Source organism: Entelurus aequoreus, linkage group LG01 (genome assembly GCF_033978785.1).
Source record: "Entelurus aequoreus isolate RoL-2023_Sb linkage group LG01, RoL_Eaeq_v1.1, whole genome shotgun sequence".
Classification (NCBI taxonomy): domain Eukaryota; kingdom Metazoa; phylum Chordata; class Actinopteri; order Syngnathiformes; family Syngnathidae; genus Entelurus; species Entelurus aequoreus.
Genome location: NC_084731.1, coordinates 59,364,189 through 59,379,188, shown reverse-complemented (window position 1 = coordinate 59,379,188; position 15,000 = coordinate 59,364,189). Strand labels below are relative to the sequence as shown.

At 41.3% G+C, this 15,000-nt stretch overlaps 2 protein-coding genes across 2 annotated transcripts in view; one reads left to right on the top strand and one right to left on the bottom strand.

Moving 5' to 3' along the window:
• LOC133655258 (EEF1A lysine methyltransferase 3-like) overlaps positions 1 to 15,000 on the bottom strand; it is a 477,733-nt gene that overhangs the window by 434,009 nt on the left and 28,724 nt on the right. The window lies entirely within an intron of this gene.
• Positions 2,278 to 15,000, top strand: part of sys1 (SYS1 golgi trafficking protein) — a 15,862-nt gene continuing 3,139 nt past the window's right edge. The window contains exons 1-3 of the mRNA XM_062055123.1: positions 2,278 to 2,432; positions 9,146 to 9,392; positions 9,460 to 9,527. Coding sequence (XP_061911107.1) covers positions 9,231 to 9,392; positions 9,460 to 9,527 — 230 coding nt within the window. The 5' untranslated portion in view covers positions 2,278 to 2,432; positions 9,146 to 9,230. The remainder of the gene's footprint in view (positions 2,433 to 9,145; positions 9,393 to 9,459; positions 9,528 to 15,000) is intronic.

The following is a 15,000-nucleotide window of genomic DNA, read 5'->3' as shown; positions in this document are numbered from 1 at the left end:
TATATATCTGTTTGAACAAGACAACTAGAGTAAATCAAAAACTAAAACGTCATTGTCATATGTGAAGTCACTCCTGAAAGTCTCATTTCGAGAGTCATAACAGGAAACGTGTACTTTCCAACTCTATGGTGTTTTATTCTGAAAACCCGTAGTTAGCATGCAAAAATGCTGACTGTAACATGTGTCAATTACCAAAATAAATTACTTTGAGGTGTGTACTTGTAAAATGGGTATAAAATAATAGTATGCTAATGTTAGCATGTCCCGAATTTCCTTTTTATAAAGTATTTCTCATTCTGATCAAGTACCAAAATAATACTGAGGTGTACACCTAAAAAAACAGTTTAAAAAAAGCTAGCATGCTAATATTCGACTGCTAACGATTACACCATAGGCCGTTAATAGAAAAGTGTGAAAAATTTAAAATTGAAGGTGAGCAGTCCAAATATATATATTTAACCAAATTCCTTAAACACAGCAAAATTCTCTTTAAATCATAATAAAACGGTACATCGCTAAAAGTAAAGTGTTCACAATTTACGTACAATAAGAAAATATGGACGACTTCAAAATAAATATTTATCTGTTTGAAAAAGACAACAACAACAACTAGAGTAAATCAAAAACTAAAACGTTGACATCATATTTGTGGTCACTCCTGAAAGTCTCATATCGAGAGTCATATAACAGGAAACGTGTACTTTCCAACTCTATGGTGTTTTATTCTGAAAACCCGTAGTTATCATGCAAAAATGCTAACTGTAACATGTGTCAATTACCAAAATGTGTACTTGTAAAATGGGTATAAAATAATAGTATGCAATTGTTAGCATGTCCCAAATTTCCCCTTTATTAAGTATTTCTCATTCTGATCAAGTACCAAAATAATAACGAGGTGTACACGTAAAAAAAAACTGTTGGAAAAAAAGCTAGCATGCTAATATTAGACTGCTAACGATTATACCATGGGCCGTCAATAGAAAAGTGTGAAAAATCAAAAATTGAAGGTCAGCAGTCCAAATGAATACATTTAACCAAATTCCTTCAACACAGCAAAATTATCTTTAAATATAATAAAACGGTAAATCGCCAAAAGTGTTCACAATTATCAGTTCATTAAGAAAATTGGACGACTTCAAAATAAATGTTTATCTGTTTTTAAAAGACAACAACAACAACTAAAGTTAAACTAAAACATCGACCTTGTATTTTAAGTCACACCTGAAAGTCTCATTTTTTGTATTTTTTTAAAAATTTTATAAACCTTTATTTATAAATTGCAACATTTACAAAAAATTGAGAAATAATAATAATAAAAATAAGTATAAAAACAGTACAACAAGAGTACAAAACAGCGCCAGGGAGTTGTATACTCAATTAAGTAACTAAAATAGAATGTAAAAAAATAAAAAATAAAATATATATATATATATATATATATATATATATATATATATATATATATATATATATATATATATATATATATATATATATATATATATATATATATATATATATATATATATATATATATATATATACATATATATATATATATAACAAAGTGCAAAGCCATAGTAAATAATTTAAATTTGGAACACAGCATCATCGTTTTCACAGCTTTTTGGTTGTTGGAGGTAGAGAGTGTTTTAACATAGAGTTGTAATTCTTTGTTAGAGGCACAAAAAACAGGTCGGGTATTGAGAAACTTACATTTATGAATATAAAACTTAGCCAATAGTATAATGAGGTTGCAAAGGTAAATTTCCTTTTCAAATTTGTTCTCATACAGTACTGTAAATCCAAATAGCACATCTTTAAAACAAAGCACAAATGTGTCATGAATATTATCCAGGATGAAGCGACAGATGCCTGCCATAGGCATGGCGTAGTGGGTAGAGCGGCCTTGCCAGAAACCTGAGGGTTGCAGGTTCGCTCCCCGCCTCTTACCATCCAAAAAAAATCGCTGCCGTTGTGTCCTTGGGCAGGACACTTCACCCTTGCCCCCGGTGCCGCTCACACCGGAGAATGAATGATGAATGAATGAGTTGTAAAAATGAATGATGGGTTCTCACTTCTCTGAGAAGCGCTTTGAGTGTCTAGAAAAGCGCTATATAAATCTAATCCATTATTATTATTATTATTATAGTGATCGAGTGCTTTTACCTGAAAGTCTCATTTCTAGAGTCACATAACGGGAAACGTGTACTTTCCAACTCTCTGGTGTTTTATTCTGAAAACCCGCGGCGGGAGTTCCGTTTCCGGGTCAAACACTTTTCTGGTTGACGGTGTTGACTTGAGTGTTTTTAAAGGTCTAGTCGGCTCGGCACTCGGGCCTGCGTCCTATCGCATCCTAACTAAACACGTCGGCTTCTTCTTCTTTTTTTAATCTTTTTACAGCGGCGCCCTATCCTGGCTCAAATGTTCAGGTTGGTTCTACAATTATCGCTATGTTTTGTTAAAGCGACAATGTGTCGACAATAAATAGCTAACTAGCCGCTATGGTTTGTATTGTTGTACATCGTAGACGGCATTAAATGGCTGTGGTCACGTGACTGCAGTTGTGTTTGTGTACGTGTTTAATTGTGTTGCTAATGGCACTTAGCTAGCTACTGTGTTCGTAAGCTTAGTTGCCACAAACTATCATTTTATTGAGTATTTGGCCGTCGCAAATAGTGATTCACGTTTATACAAACTACTGTTATGTTACTCTAAAGCAGGGGTGTCAAACTAATTTTAGATACGGGGGCCACATGGAGAAAAATCTACTCCAAAGTAGTAAAATCACAGCACGATAACTTAGAAATAAAGACAACTCCAGATTGTTTTCTTTGTTTAAAAGTACAACAAGTACATTCTGAAAATGTACAAATCATAATGTTTTTTTTTTACAATTACCTGTTGCGGCTAAAAGTATATATACTTTATTTGTCGTGATTTATATTTTCTGAATAAATTATGTGATAATGTTGGAGTATAACAATCATGCTCAATATGACAGTTATTTAAACATAACTCCTAAACAAAACATGCAATATGTCTAATAATGCCTTAAATAATTAATCTTTGTGAGTTTTACTAGAAACATATGCGTTTGTAAGGTTTGCAAACACAAAAATGTGTTTTTTACTCAATGTGACAGTAATGTTCTTAGAATCCCGAGATGAATTTTAAATCTATCAAGATGTGGAGTGAAGTGAATTATATTTATATAGCGATTTTCCTCTAGTGACTCAAAGCACTTTACATAGTGAAACCTAATATCTAAGTTACATTTGAACCAGTGTGGGTGGCACTGGGAGCAGGTGGGTAAAGTGTCTTGCCCAAGGACACAATGGCAGTGACTAGGATGGCGGAAGCAGGGATCGAACCTGGAACCCTCAAGTTGCTGGCACAGCCACTCTACCAACCGAGCTATACCGCCCCCAAAACATTATATCAAAATCCAATTGCAGTATGTTATTTATGTAGTTTGATCATTTTCCTCGACTGATGTACTAACATTTTGTACATATGTAGCATCATCTACAAAGATACAAAGAATTGCTATTGCGACATCCAGTGGACACATTTAGAACAGCAGATTCTTTCATTCAAAAATTTCAGGTTCATTTTTATACCTAGCAAACTCCTCGGGCCGTACGTTTGACACCCCTGCTCTATACTGTCTAGAAAATAATTGAGATGCGACATCTAGGATCTAATACTATTCAATGAATACACTCACCGTCTCGAAATAACGCACAATCTAATGAAAAAATATGATATCTTTATTAATCATCTTTTGTTTTGATTGACACCAGCATAAAAATAGCAATGTCATTTTGTTGTACTCATTTTAGCCATTTAGTGACTTTTGTCACCATGCAGTGCAGCTCTACTGCAAACTATATTAATAATAATGGATTAGATTTTATATTGCGCTTTTCTATTGCTAGATACTCAAAGCGCTCACAGAGAAGTGGGAACCCATCATTCTTTCACACCTGGTGGTGGTAAGCTACATTTGTAGCCACAGCTGCCCTCGGGTAGACTGACGGAAGCGAGGCTGCCAGTTTGCGCCTACGGCCCCTCCGACCACCACCTATCATTCATTCATCATTCATTCACCAGTGTGAGCGGCACCGGGGGCAAAGGTGAAGTGTCCTGCCCAAGGACACAACGGCAGCGATTTGGATGTCAGGAGGCGGGGAGCAAACCTGCAACCCTCAGGTTTCTGGCACGGTCGCTCTACCCACTACGCCATGCCGCCCACTATAACACCACAATACCTCTAAAATACCATTATTTTCAGTTGTTGTTGTACAAACTAATATTATTACATTACTATTATTATTGTAGGGACTAGTGTTGTCCCGATACCAATATTTTGGTACCGGTACCAACATGTATTTCGATACTTTTCTAAATAAAGGAGACCACAAAAAATTTCATTATTGTCTTTATTTTAACAAACAATCTTACGGTACATTAAACATATGTTTATTATTGCAATGTTGTTGTTAAATAAAATAGTGAACATACTAGACAACTTGTCTTTTAGTAGTAAGTAAACAAACAAAGACTACTAATTTAGCTGCTGACATATGCAGTAACATATTGTGTCATTTATATTCTATTATTTTGTGGTGGGTTTGGGTGCCGGTATTTTTTAGAGGCGGTATAGTACCGAATATGATTCATTAGTATCGCGGTACTTTACTAATACCGGTATACCGTACAACCCTAGTAGGGACATAATATTTGATACAACTGTTGTATTGGCAATTGATTGTGTGTTGAGTGTACCTAACATGGTTTCCTGTGCAGCGATGGATAACACACAGTTTAATAACACGTATGTTTTATAGGGATGTAACGATATCAAAATCTCACGGTACGATATTATTGTGGTATTGAACAAAAACAAAATGCCATAGTGTGTAAAATGAAGTGGCAGGAATGTTTAGGACAGGGGTCGGCAACCGAAAACGTTGAAAGAGCCATATTAGAGCAAAAATACAAAAAATGAATCTGTCTGGAGCCACAAAAAATGAAAGGCCGTATATAAGTCTTATGATGAAGGCAACACATGATGTACGTAAGTGTCTATATTAGTTATATTAGCCTACTATCAAAATGACTATGTATAGCAGGCTGAAGCAAATTTGCGGTGACAGAAATGTTGAAATGTAATATTTATACTACACATTTTGACAACACAAACCATTAGTAAATCAGAGGATACTCAGAAGGTAAGTTAACTCCTGGAAATGACTGGCTTTTAATGGCCAAAAGTATAGATTTGTGTGTCCAAGTTAAAGGAAACGTCAGGCTGTCTTCTTTTAATAGGTTTATTACAATCTTTGGCAAGCTAGGTAATGTTTGCTGTGGTCTGGAACAACATGGCACACAAACAACTATCAGAAATGCAGCCAATATTACATACAGATAATGTGTCATGAGACATGCAAATATAAATTAAATACAAATAGGATAAAGGTAAAGGATATTAAATGAGCTCAAATATACCTACAAATTAGGCATAATGATGCAATATGTACATACTGCTAGCCTAAATAGCATGGTAGCATTGATTGTCTTGCAGTCATGCACTGACCAAATATGCCCGATTAGCACTCCAACAAGTCAATAACATCAACAAAGCTCACCTTTGTGCATTCACGCAGAGCATGAAACTTTTGGTGGACAAAATGAGACAAAGCAGTGGAAGATTTACTTGTAAACAAACTGTTGCGTCACAGTCCACACCATGGCGAGTTCAAGAACCGCTGAAATTAGTAGGACAAAACGATGTTCAACAAATACTCTCATCAGTGAAGCATACACACAAACATATTCAACAGTGGGCTTTCTAACAACTGGGAACGTTTGTGTCATGTTTGTCCTCAAACAAAAAACATACTAAAACAAAAAATTATTTTCCCCCCATGTTTTTCCATTTTCAATCCTTTTTTAAAAAGGCTCCAGGGAGCCACTAGGGCGGCACTAAAGAGCCGAATGCGACCCAAGAGCCGCGGGTGGCTGACCCCGGTTTAGGATATACATATTTACTGTAATTGAACACAATGTTTTCATCATACCTTTTACCATACTAACATGTGTTTTATGTGCAAAGAATAGTGCTAAAACATCCACTGTTTCAAGCAAATATATATATATATATATATATATATATATATATATATATATATATATATATATATATATATATATATATATATATATATATATATATATATATATATAAAAAACATATTTGAGTGTCTAACAAGTGACATTGTTAAATCCAGTGTAAAACAATAATGTTCACTTTCGTGTCTTTCTGACAAGCAGTGTCTTCTACAGTCATCATCATCAGCCATTGTCAGTCCACTGCTGGACGAAAGCCTCAGCATGTTTCTGCCATAGTGAACGATCTCTAGCTGCTCCCTGCCACTGCACTGTTCCCCAATATTTGTCTATCTCATCTCGCCATCTCACTCTTGGTCTTCCTCTATTTCTGCTCCCATCCATGGGTCTCCATGATGTCATTAGGGAAGTCCATCTATTATCTGTTCTACTGATATGTCCAGCCCACTTCCACTTACTGAATTTGATAGTTCTCATAATGTCTTGGACTTGCGTTTGTTTTCTCACCCATTCATTTGTTTTTCTGTCTTTATATGTGATTCCGAGCATATTTCTTTCCATGTTGTGTTGTGCTGCTGCTATTTTCTTTTCCATTTTATTTGACAATGCCCAGGTTTCAGCTCCATATGTCATGGTTGGTAACACGCATTGATTAAAGACCTTTCTTTTTAGGCTTAACGGTATTTCTCCTCTCATGATGTTGCTCAGTTTTCCATATTGGCACCAGCCCAATCTGATTCTCCTCCCTATCTCCTGTTCTTGACTCTTTTCTTTCAGGCTAAATCTCTGCCCCAGATAGATATATTCATTAACTTCATCAATTTCATTTCCATTAACAGTCACAGGTCCATGAGGTACCATGGAATTTGCCATAACTTTTGTTTTTTTCATATTCATTTTCAATCCACAACATTTGCTGGCATTTGCAAGGTCTTTAAGCATATCTTCCACTTCACTGATTTGCTCTCCCAAGACAACAATGTCATCTGCAAATCTCAGATGATTAAATTTGTCTCCGTTGATATCAACTCCTTTATCCTCCCACTCCAGAGAGCGAAATATGCCTTCCAAACAAGCTGTAAACAGTTTAGGCGAAATTGTATCGCCTTGTCGGACACCCTGTTATTTGACTTTGTCATCATCATTCACCGTACTGTCTTCTACAGTAGACATTTTTAATATATCATTTTGCAAAATGCTAATAGTCTAAACTTTAACTTTCAATTATGTAAATACCTCATTAATTGATGTTTAGCTTCGCTGGCTTAAAATGTATTTTCCGGGTGATGGTTTATCAAGTAGCACATGCCTATAATTGGTCGATCCCTCTTAAAAACCCATCCAAAGTTCAGAGCTAGGATATTCCTGATTGCATTCCTTTTCCACGGTCTTTGTCTGATTATACTGACTGTAGTTGTAATGCAAACAAAGACGACTTATGCTGCTAAATCAGCATCCTCAGGGACTCATCCCACCCAGGTCACCACTGACTTGAACTCTTGCCCTCAGGGAGCCGCTATAAGACCATCAAAGCAAGGACAAATAGACTGAAAAACAGTTGCTATCCTAGAGCTGTTATTGCCCTAAACTCTGCACTTACCTGAACACTCACCACTTTATTAACCTGCTTAACTCTGATAGAGATCTGCTGTGCAATATGTTTTTAAAATTGTTATGTTTTTAAATTTTTTATTATTGTTTGTTGTCTTAAGAGTATTTTATGTAGGTTGTTTTAAAAGCACTGAGCTGGATTTCTGTTCAATTTTGTTGTTTCCATGCAATGATAATAAAGGTATTCTGATTCTGATAAATCACTAGGCGAGCAAAATTACACTGAGGCCATTGGAAACTTTGCACAAACTGCTCAAAATCCTTGACCGAAAACCACAACACCACCATCTCTGTTTAGTTCTTCATAAATATAGACTGTTAAATTTTGCTAACATTCAAAGATTAGCATCAATACGAATGGCCCATTGAATCCTAAATAACACTGCACCAGCGCCACTTAAGCACTTGGTCCAGTTTACATCTGCTATGACAACTAGAAAAAACACAAACTTGAAAAGTCAAACAAGATTACTCGTCATTCACAATTGAACTTAAAAAGAGGTGAGGTGGGCACTATGTTTGACATGTCAACTTACCGTAATGTGTATTATATTTATGCATGAGAACATTTTGTTGTAAGCTGTGAGGTGTGTCGGTTGAAATCCTGGTTGTTTTTACAAATGATGACAGATGTGAACAAGAGCGTGTATTGTCTATGCGTTATGATGTAAAGGAGGTGTGGTTGTAATGTTTAAGTATGTGTCAATGAAAGGGCATTTTATGACTTTTTGTCATTTGATTACATAATTTTATTGCATGTTTTTGTATATTGTCGTAGAATTTCTGACCTTTTGACCTATATTTCTTGTCTATTAAGAATGTCTGCTCATTTTCAATTCTCTTCTATTTTTGTGCCATTGAATGGACCAGTTGTGGGACAAAAGTGAATATGGAGTTATGCCAACCTGTCTACAGAATGTTTAGATTTTTCAAATATGACTAAGAGATACGAGGTTGTTTTGGAACAGACAAACCAAAACAAAACAATCATGACGCACGAGATAAAAACAGTGACGCACGAGATAAAAAACAGTGACGCACAAGAGACATATAAAAAATGGCAGAAGACCGGGACTCGAGTGTGATTTTGGCTGGTGTGTGTCTTGTGTACTCCGGAGTACATTGTGTCTGCTTGCACGGACAACTCAATTCAACCTGCACTTCTGATAATGGGTAAATAAATGTGTTGTACTAAACTACTTTTGTTGCCTGCTTAAGCTTTGGACTTTCCACTACAATATCTTTAATTTCGCTAACTGCAGATGGAAATGAGCTATTTCGCTATAATTTGGTGCAGAACATATCTGTCTTTTAGCTTAATGTCTCTGTGCATTCTCCCTTCAAATAAAGACTAAACTAAATGAAGCAGAGAGTATTTTTAACTGTGTGTGTTTTCCAGATGTTGAAGTAAAACACGGCGGATGGCACGTGTGGATGCCAGCTGAACGCATCCTTTGGGCCTGCACGAGCACTTTGAGTCCACAATGTCCAGTCACTTCCGCAGTTACATCTGGGACCCCATCCTGATCGTGTGTCAGATCGTGTTGATGCAGTGCATCTTCTACAGCTTCCTGGGCCTGTGGTTGGCGGGGGTGGACAGTCTGGTGCAAACACACCGCTCACTAGACCAGATCTTCAGCTTTGAAGTAGGTTCTCTGGAGCTTTTTGTCTTTCTTTCTTTGCCCCGTGACACTTTTCTTCTACCATTATCAGGTCCTGGGGTTTGCAACCATGCAGGGCAGGCTGTCAATGATGGCCTATGTTTTGAACTCTCTCACCTGGTATGTAAAACCATGCAGTGTTTACCAAGACTATGTTTCTAGTTTTTGCTTTCATACACCACCGGGAGGAGTTTGAAGTAAAACAATCAAGATGTGATTGAAGTACGGATGTTTAACTTTTCATCAAAATATGGCAGAAGAGTTATTTAATGCAGAAGACACCCTTGGTAACACTTTAGTATGGGGAACACATATTCACCATTAATTAGTGGCTTATTAACATGCAAATTAGTAACATATTGGCTGTTAATTAGTCATTATTAAGTACTTATTAATGCTTTATTCTGCATGGCCTTATACAACCAGTAAGCCATTAACTAAGAGTGTTCCCTCAATAACCTCAGAATTATTGCTTATTAATAACCCTAACTAACCCGTATATGTTCCCCTAGTGTCCAAATAACTCTAAATTAAGTCTTTGTTACCGGTACTTTAATAAGCAACTAACTAATGGTGAACATAAGTTAAAGTTAAAGTACCAATGATTGTCACACACACACTAGGTGTGGTGAAATTTGTCTTCTGCATTTGACCCATCACCCTTGATCACCCCCTGGGAGGTGAGGGGAGCAGTGAGCAGCAGCGTTGGCCCCGCCTGGGAAAATGTTTTGGTGATTTAACCCCAATTCCAAGCCTTTGCTGAGTGCCAAGCAGGGAGGTAATGGGTCCCATTTTTATAGTCTTTGTTATGACTATGTTCCCCATAGGGCAACATAGCTCGGTTGGTAGAGTGGCCGTGCCAGCAACTTGAGGGTTCCAGGTTCGATTCCCGCTTCCGCTATTCTAGTCACTGCCGTTGTGTCCTTGGGCAAGACACTTCACCCACCTGCTCCCAGTGCCACCCACACTGGTTTAAATGTAACTTAGATATTGGGTTTCACTATGTAAAGCGCTTTGAGTCACTAGAGAAAAGCGCTATATAAATATAATTCACTTCACTTCACTTCATACTAAAGTGTTACCAAACCCTTTCCTGCGCTTGACATCTTTTAGACCACTGGTGTCAAATTCAAGGCCCGGGGGCCAAATCTGGCCCGCCACATTATTTTATGTGGCCTGCGAAAGCCTGGAAATAATTTGCGTTAATAAAATGCTTAATCTTTTCTTACTAAATATATTTGTTCTTTCCCTTCTGACATCAAAAATCATGTTCTGCATTCAATTGCATATAATTTAAAATTCAATATTATCAAAATGAAAATATATTATGTATTCCAATATTTTTTGTTAAAATAAAGATAAACACTGTACTTAAATATCTTCTTGACTTATCATTTCAAAACAAATTATCAATCAAATTGTAGACTGTAAAATTGGCAATAGATTTTACGGTTAAATTCCGGCAACTGAGTTTTTTACTGTAAAATCAACTTTGGTACAGTTTTTTTCCATATACAGTAAGACATTAAAACAAAAACAAAAATACATTAAAACAACAAAATTCAAGCTCTGTTGCTTGAATTTTACCGCTAAAAACAGTGGTATTGTTTCTCCATTCCATATATTAAATTTGTTTATATGCTGTAAAAAAAAAAACAACCTGTTTTGACTGTAAAATTCTGGTGACTGAGCTGCCAGTTTTATTGTAAAATGTAAATATTTTTTTTGCAGCTTATGTAAAAAATATATTGTTAATGTTGTAGCGGTTGATTTAAGGACATAATTCACCACACCTGTTATTTGACTTTGTCATCATCATTCACCGTACTGTTCTATTGTGTACATGACAATGTTGTTCTTTGTGTGCAGTTAAGAGCGAGTAATTCGGTGCGGCCCCTTTAAGTGGCCGTCAGTAGATTCTCACAAAGGTGGCGGTTTGTTGTTCCCGCGATATTTGAGTGTTTGTGATGAAAGCGTACTTTCTTGCTTGTGCTTTGATAAATAAACGACACACACGTTTTTGTGTGTCAACTATACGTCAAGTTGTTTATCTTTCACGCTACGAGCACAACACTGGTGACCCCGACGCTTCACTGAACGGATTCAAAAGCTGCCCGAGTTCTAGGAAACTTCCGCGACCGCATGGTTTGCCCAGGCGGAGGCACAGTTTGCCCTGCGTGGTATCACCGAGGACGACACTAAGTTTTATTATGTCGTGTCCTCCCTCGGCAGCGCGACGGCGACCAAAGTGGTTAACGCCATTATGCACCCACCGGAGAGGAACAAGTACCTCACGTTGAAGGCTCACCTCTTACAGACATTTCATCTTTCCGACGCGGAGCGAGCTAACCGCCTTTTTTCGTTGCAGGGGCTTGGCGATTGCAAGCCCTCTGAACTAATGAACAACATGCTAGGCCTCTTAGGTGAGCACAGACCTGGATTCTTCTTCGTGCAGTTTTTCCTGAGACTCCTGCCTTCTCAGGTGCGGGCTGCTTTAGCCAACACCACCATTTTGGACTGCCACGAACTAGCTGCTGAAGCTGATAAGTTTTTTTAGCTTCCCAACCGGCCTATGTGGCTGCATTCCTTCCGGCTGAGACAGAAAGACCCGTGGCAGATTCTTCCACTCTCGCTGCTGCTGCTGCGCCCCCCAGGCGGCAACCGGATTCTGGACTATGTTTTTTCCACGCAAAGTTCGGGACCAAAGCTAGGCGGTGCCGTCCCCCGTGCAGTTTTCGTGGACCGCCGCCGGGAAATGCCGGGGCCGGCGCTCAGCAGTGGCCATGAGCGTCGGCAGTACTGGCAGGCTGCTCTTCATCCAGGACTCCCTCTCTGGACGACGGTTCCTGTGTGACACCGGCGCGCAGAGGAGCGTCCTGCCAGCATCAAGGTTGGACATGCTGTCTGAGTCACATGGCCCCCCCATGGAAGCGGCCAATGGCAGCCCTATCCGCACTTATGGAATACGGTACGTGGAACTGTGTTTTGGTGGACAGCGTTCCAGTTGGAACTTTGTGACTGCTAAAGTGACGGTGCCGCTCATCGGTGCAGATTTTCTCTGTGCTTTCGGCCTCCTTGTGGATGTAAAAACAGGCGTTTGGTGGATGCGATTACGTTCTGCTCGTACAAGTGCAGTCTCAGCGCGACGAACTCCATGAGGCTTTCCAGCATGCTACCCACCGCAGACGTTTTTCTGCGCCTCCTAGCTGAGTTCCCCACCCTGACGCAGCCCACGTTCTCGTCATCTACCGCCAAGCATGGTGTGGAACACCACATTGCCACCACGGGCCCCCCTGCGCACGCACGAGCCCGGTGCCTGGACCCTGCTAAGCTCTCCATCGCTAGAGCTGAATTCGAGACCATGGAACGCCTCAGGATCAATCGCCGCTCAGACAGCCCGTGGGCGTCGCCCCTCCACATGGTGGAGAAGCCCGCAGGTGGTTGGTGGCTATGCGGTGATTACCGCAGACTCAACGACGCGACTACCCCGGACCGTTATCCGGTCCCCCACATACAAGATTTTTCCGCCAACCTCGCTGGGAAAACTGTGTTTTCTAAGGTAGATCTCGTCCGGGGCTATCATCAGGTGCCGGTCCACCCCTCTGATATCCCGAAGACAGCGGTCATCACCCCATTTGGACTGTTTGAATTTTTACGTATGCCTTTTGGCCTTAAGAGTGCCGCACAGACTTTCCAGCGGTTGATGGACTCTGTTTTACGTGATTTGCCGTTTCTGTTTGTCTATTTGGACGATATCCTGGTCACGAGCACCTCTCAGGCCGAGCATGTGACCCACCTCAGGTCCCTTTTTCAGCGCCTTAGCCAACACGGGCTCATTGTCAACCCAGCTAAGTGCCAGTTCGGGTTGTCTGTTATCGACTTCCTCGGACATCGTGTCACGGAGTGCGGGGCAGTTCCCCTCCCAGCGAAGGTTGCTGCCGTCGCAAACTTCCCCCGCCCACTCACGGTTAAGGCTCTTCAGGAGTTCCTTGGCATGGTAAATTTTTACCATCGTTTCATTCCCCGGGCAGCTGACCTCATGCGGCCGCTGTATGATGCTCTTAAAGGAGCTGCTCCCAAGCACATGGTAGACTGGTCTGACGCGCGGCACCGTGCTTTTTTGGGGGTCAAGTCTGCTCTCGCTAACGCTACCCTGCTGACACACCCATTACCCGATGCTCCTATTGCAATCACCACGGACGCGTCAGATTATGCTGGAGGTGCAGTGCATGAGCAGTGGGCGGGTGGCACTTGGCAACCTTTGGCTTTCTTTAGCAGGCAGTTGCGCCCCTGCGAGCGGAAATATAGCACATTTGACCGTGAGCTCCTTGGCCTCTATCTGGCCATACGCCATTTCCGTTCGTTGCTTGAAGGCCGGCCTTTCACAGCTTTTGTGGACCACAAACCCCTCACTTTCGCGATGGCCAAGACGGCTGAACCGTGGTCGGCTCGGCAACAGAGGCACCTCTCCTACGTCTCAGAGTTCACGACGGACATCCAGCACCTTGCTGGTAAGAGCAATGTCATTGCTGACTGCCTTTCCCTAGCCGTCGCGAGCGCTGTCCATGTGGGGCTCGATTTTGCACAAATGGCAGTTGACCAGGCCGACGACCCGGACATCCAAGCTCTGAAGGCTGCAGCCACAGGGTTACGGTTGTCTGAGGTCCCATTTGAGGACACAGGGGTTACGCTCCTTTGTGACGTCGCTACCGGTCGGCCACGGCCCCTTGTGCCCGCCATTTGGAGGCGGCGTGTGTTCGACTCCATCCACGGCCTTTCCCACCCTGGGAGGAAACCTTCCCAGCGGCTGGTTGCTGCAAAATGTCAATGTGGACCTGGTCGGGCCTCTCCCATCCTCACGCAGCTGCACATACCTCCTCACGATAGTCGACAGGACCACCCGCTGGCCGGAGGTGGCGCACGTGTTCATTGGTACGTGGGTTGCCCATTTCGGTACCCCATCAGACATCATCCGACCGGGGCTCTCAGTTCACTTCTGAGCTCTGGACCGCTGTGGCCGAGAGCTTGGGAGTGAAACTCCACCACACGACGGCGTATCACCCGCAGGCCAATGGTATGTGTGAGCGATTTCACAGGTCCATGAAGGCAGCGCTTAGGGCGTCCCTGAAGGACAGCGCTTGGGTAGACAAGCTCCCTTGGGTGATGCTGAGGCTTCGGACTGCCCCCAAGGAAGACTTGCAATCTTCCTCGGCAGAGTTGGTGTATGGCCAGCCCCTGCGGGTGCCAGGTGACTTTATTCCTAGCACGACGGCACCTTGGTCCGCCAGTAAGCAGCGAGCTGCTCTCCTCGATGCTGCCAAGAGTTTTGCCCCCATCCCCACTTCTCAACACGGCCTTACGCCGTCTCATGTTCCCGCTTCCTTGAGGGGAGCAGCGTTTGTTTTTGTCCGCCACGACGCCCACCGCGGTCCCCTGCAGCCTCCTTACGATGGGCCATTTCGCGTCCGAGAGAGCGGAGATAAGCATTTTCTGTTGGACATCGGGGGTCGGTCTGAAAAGATCACGGTGGACCGGCTGAAAGCGGCCCACTTGGATCTTAGTCAGCCGGTTACCACGGCCGTACCCCCGCGCC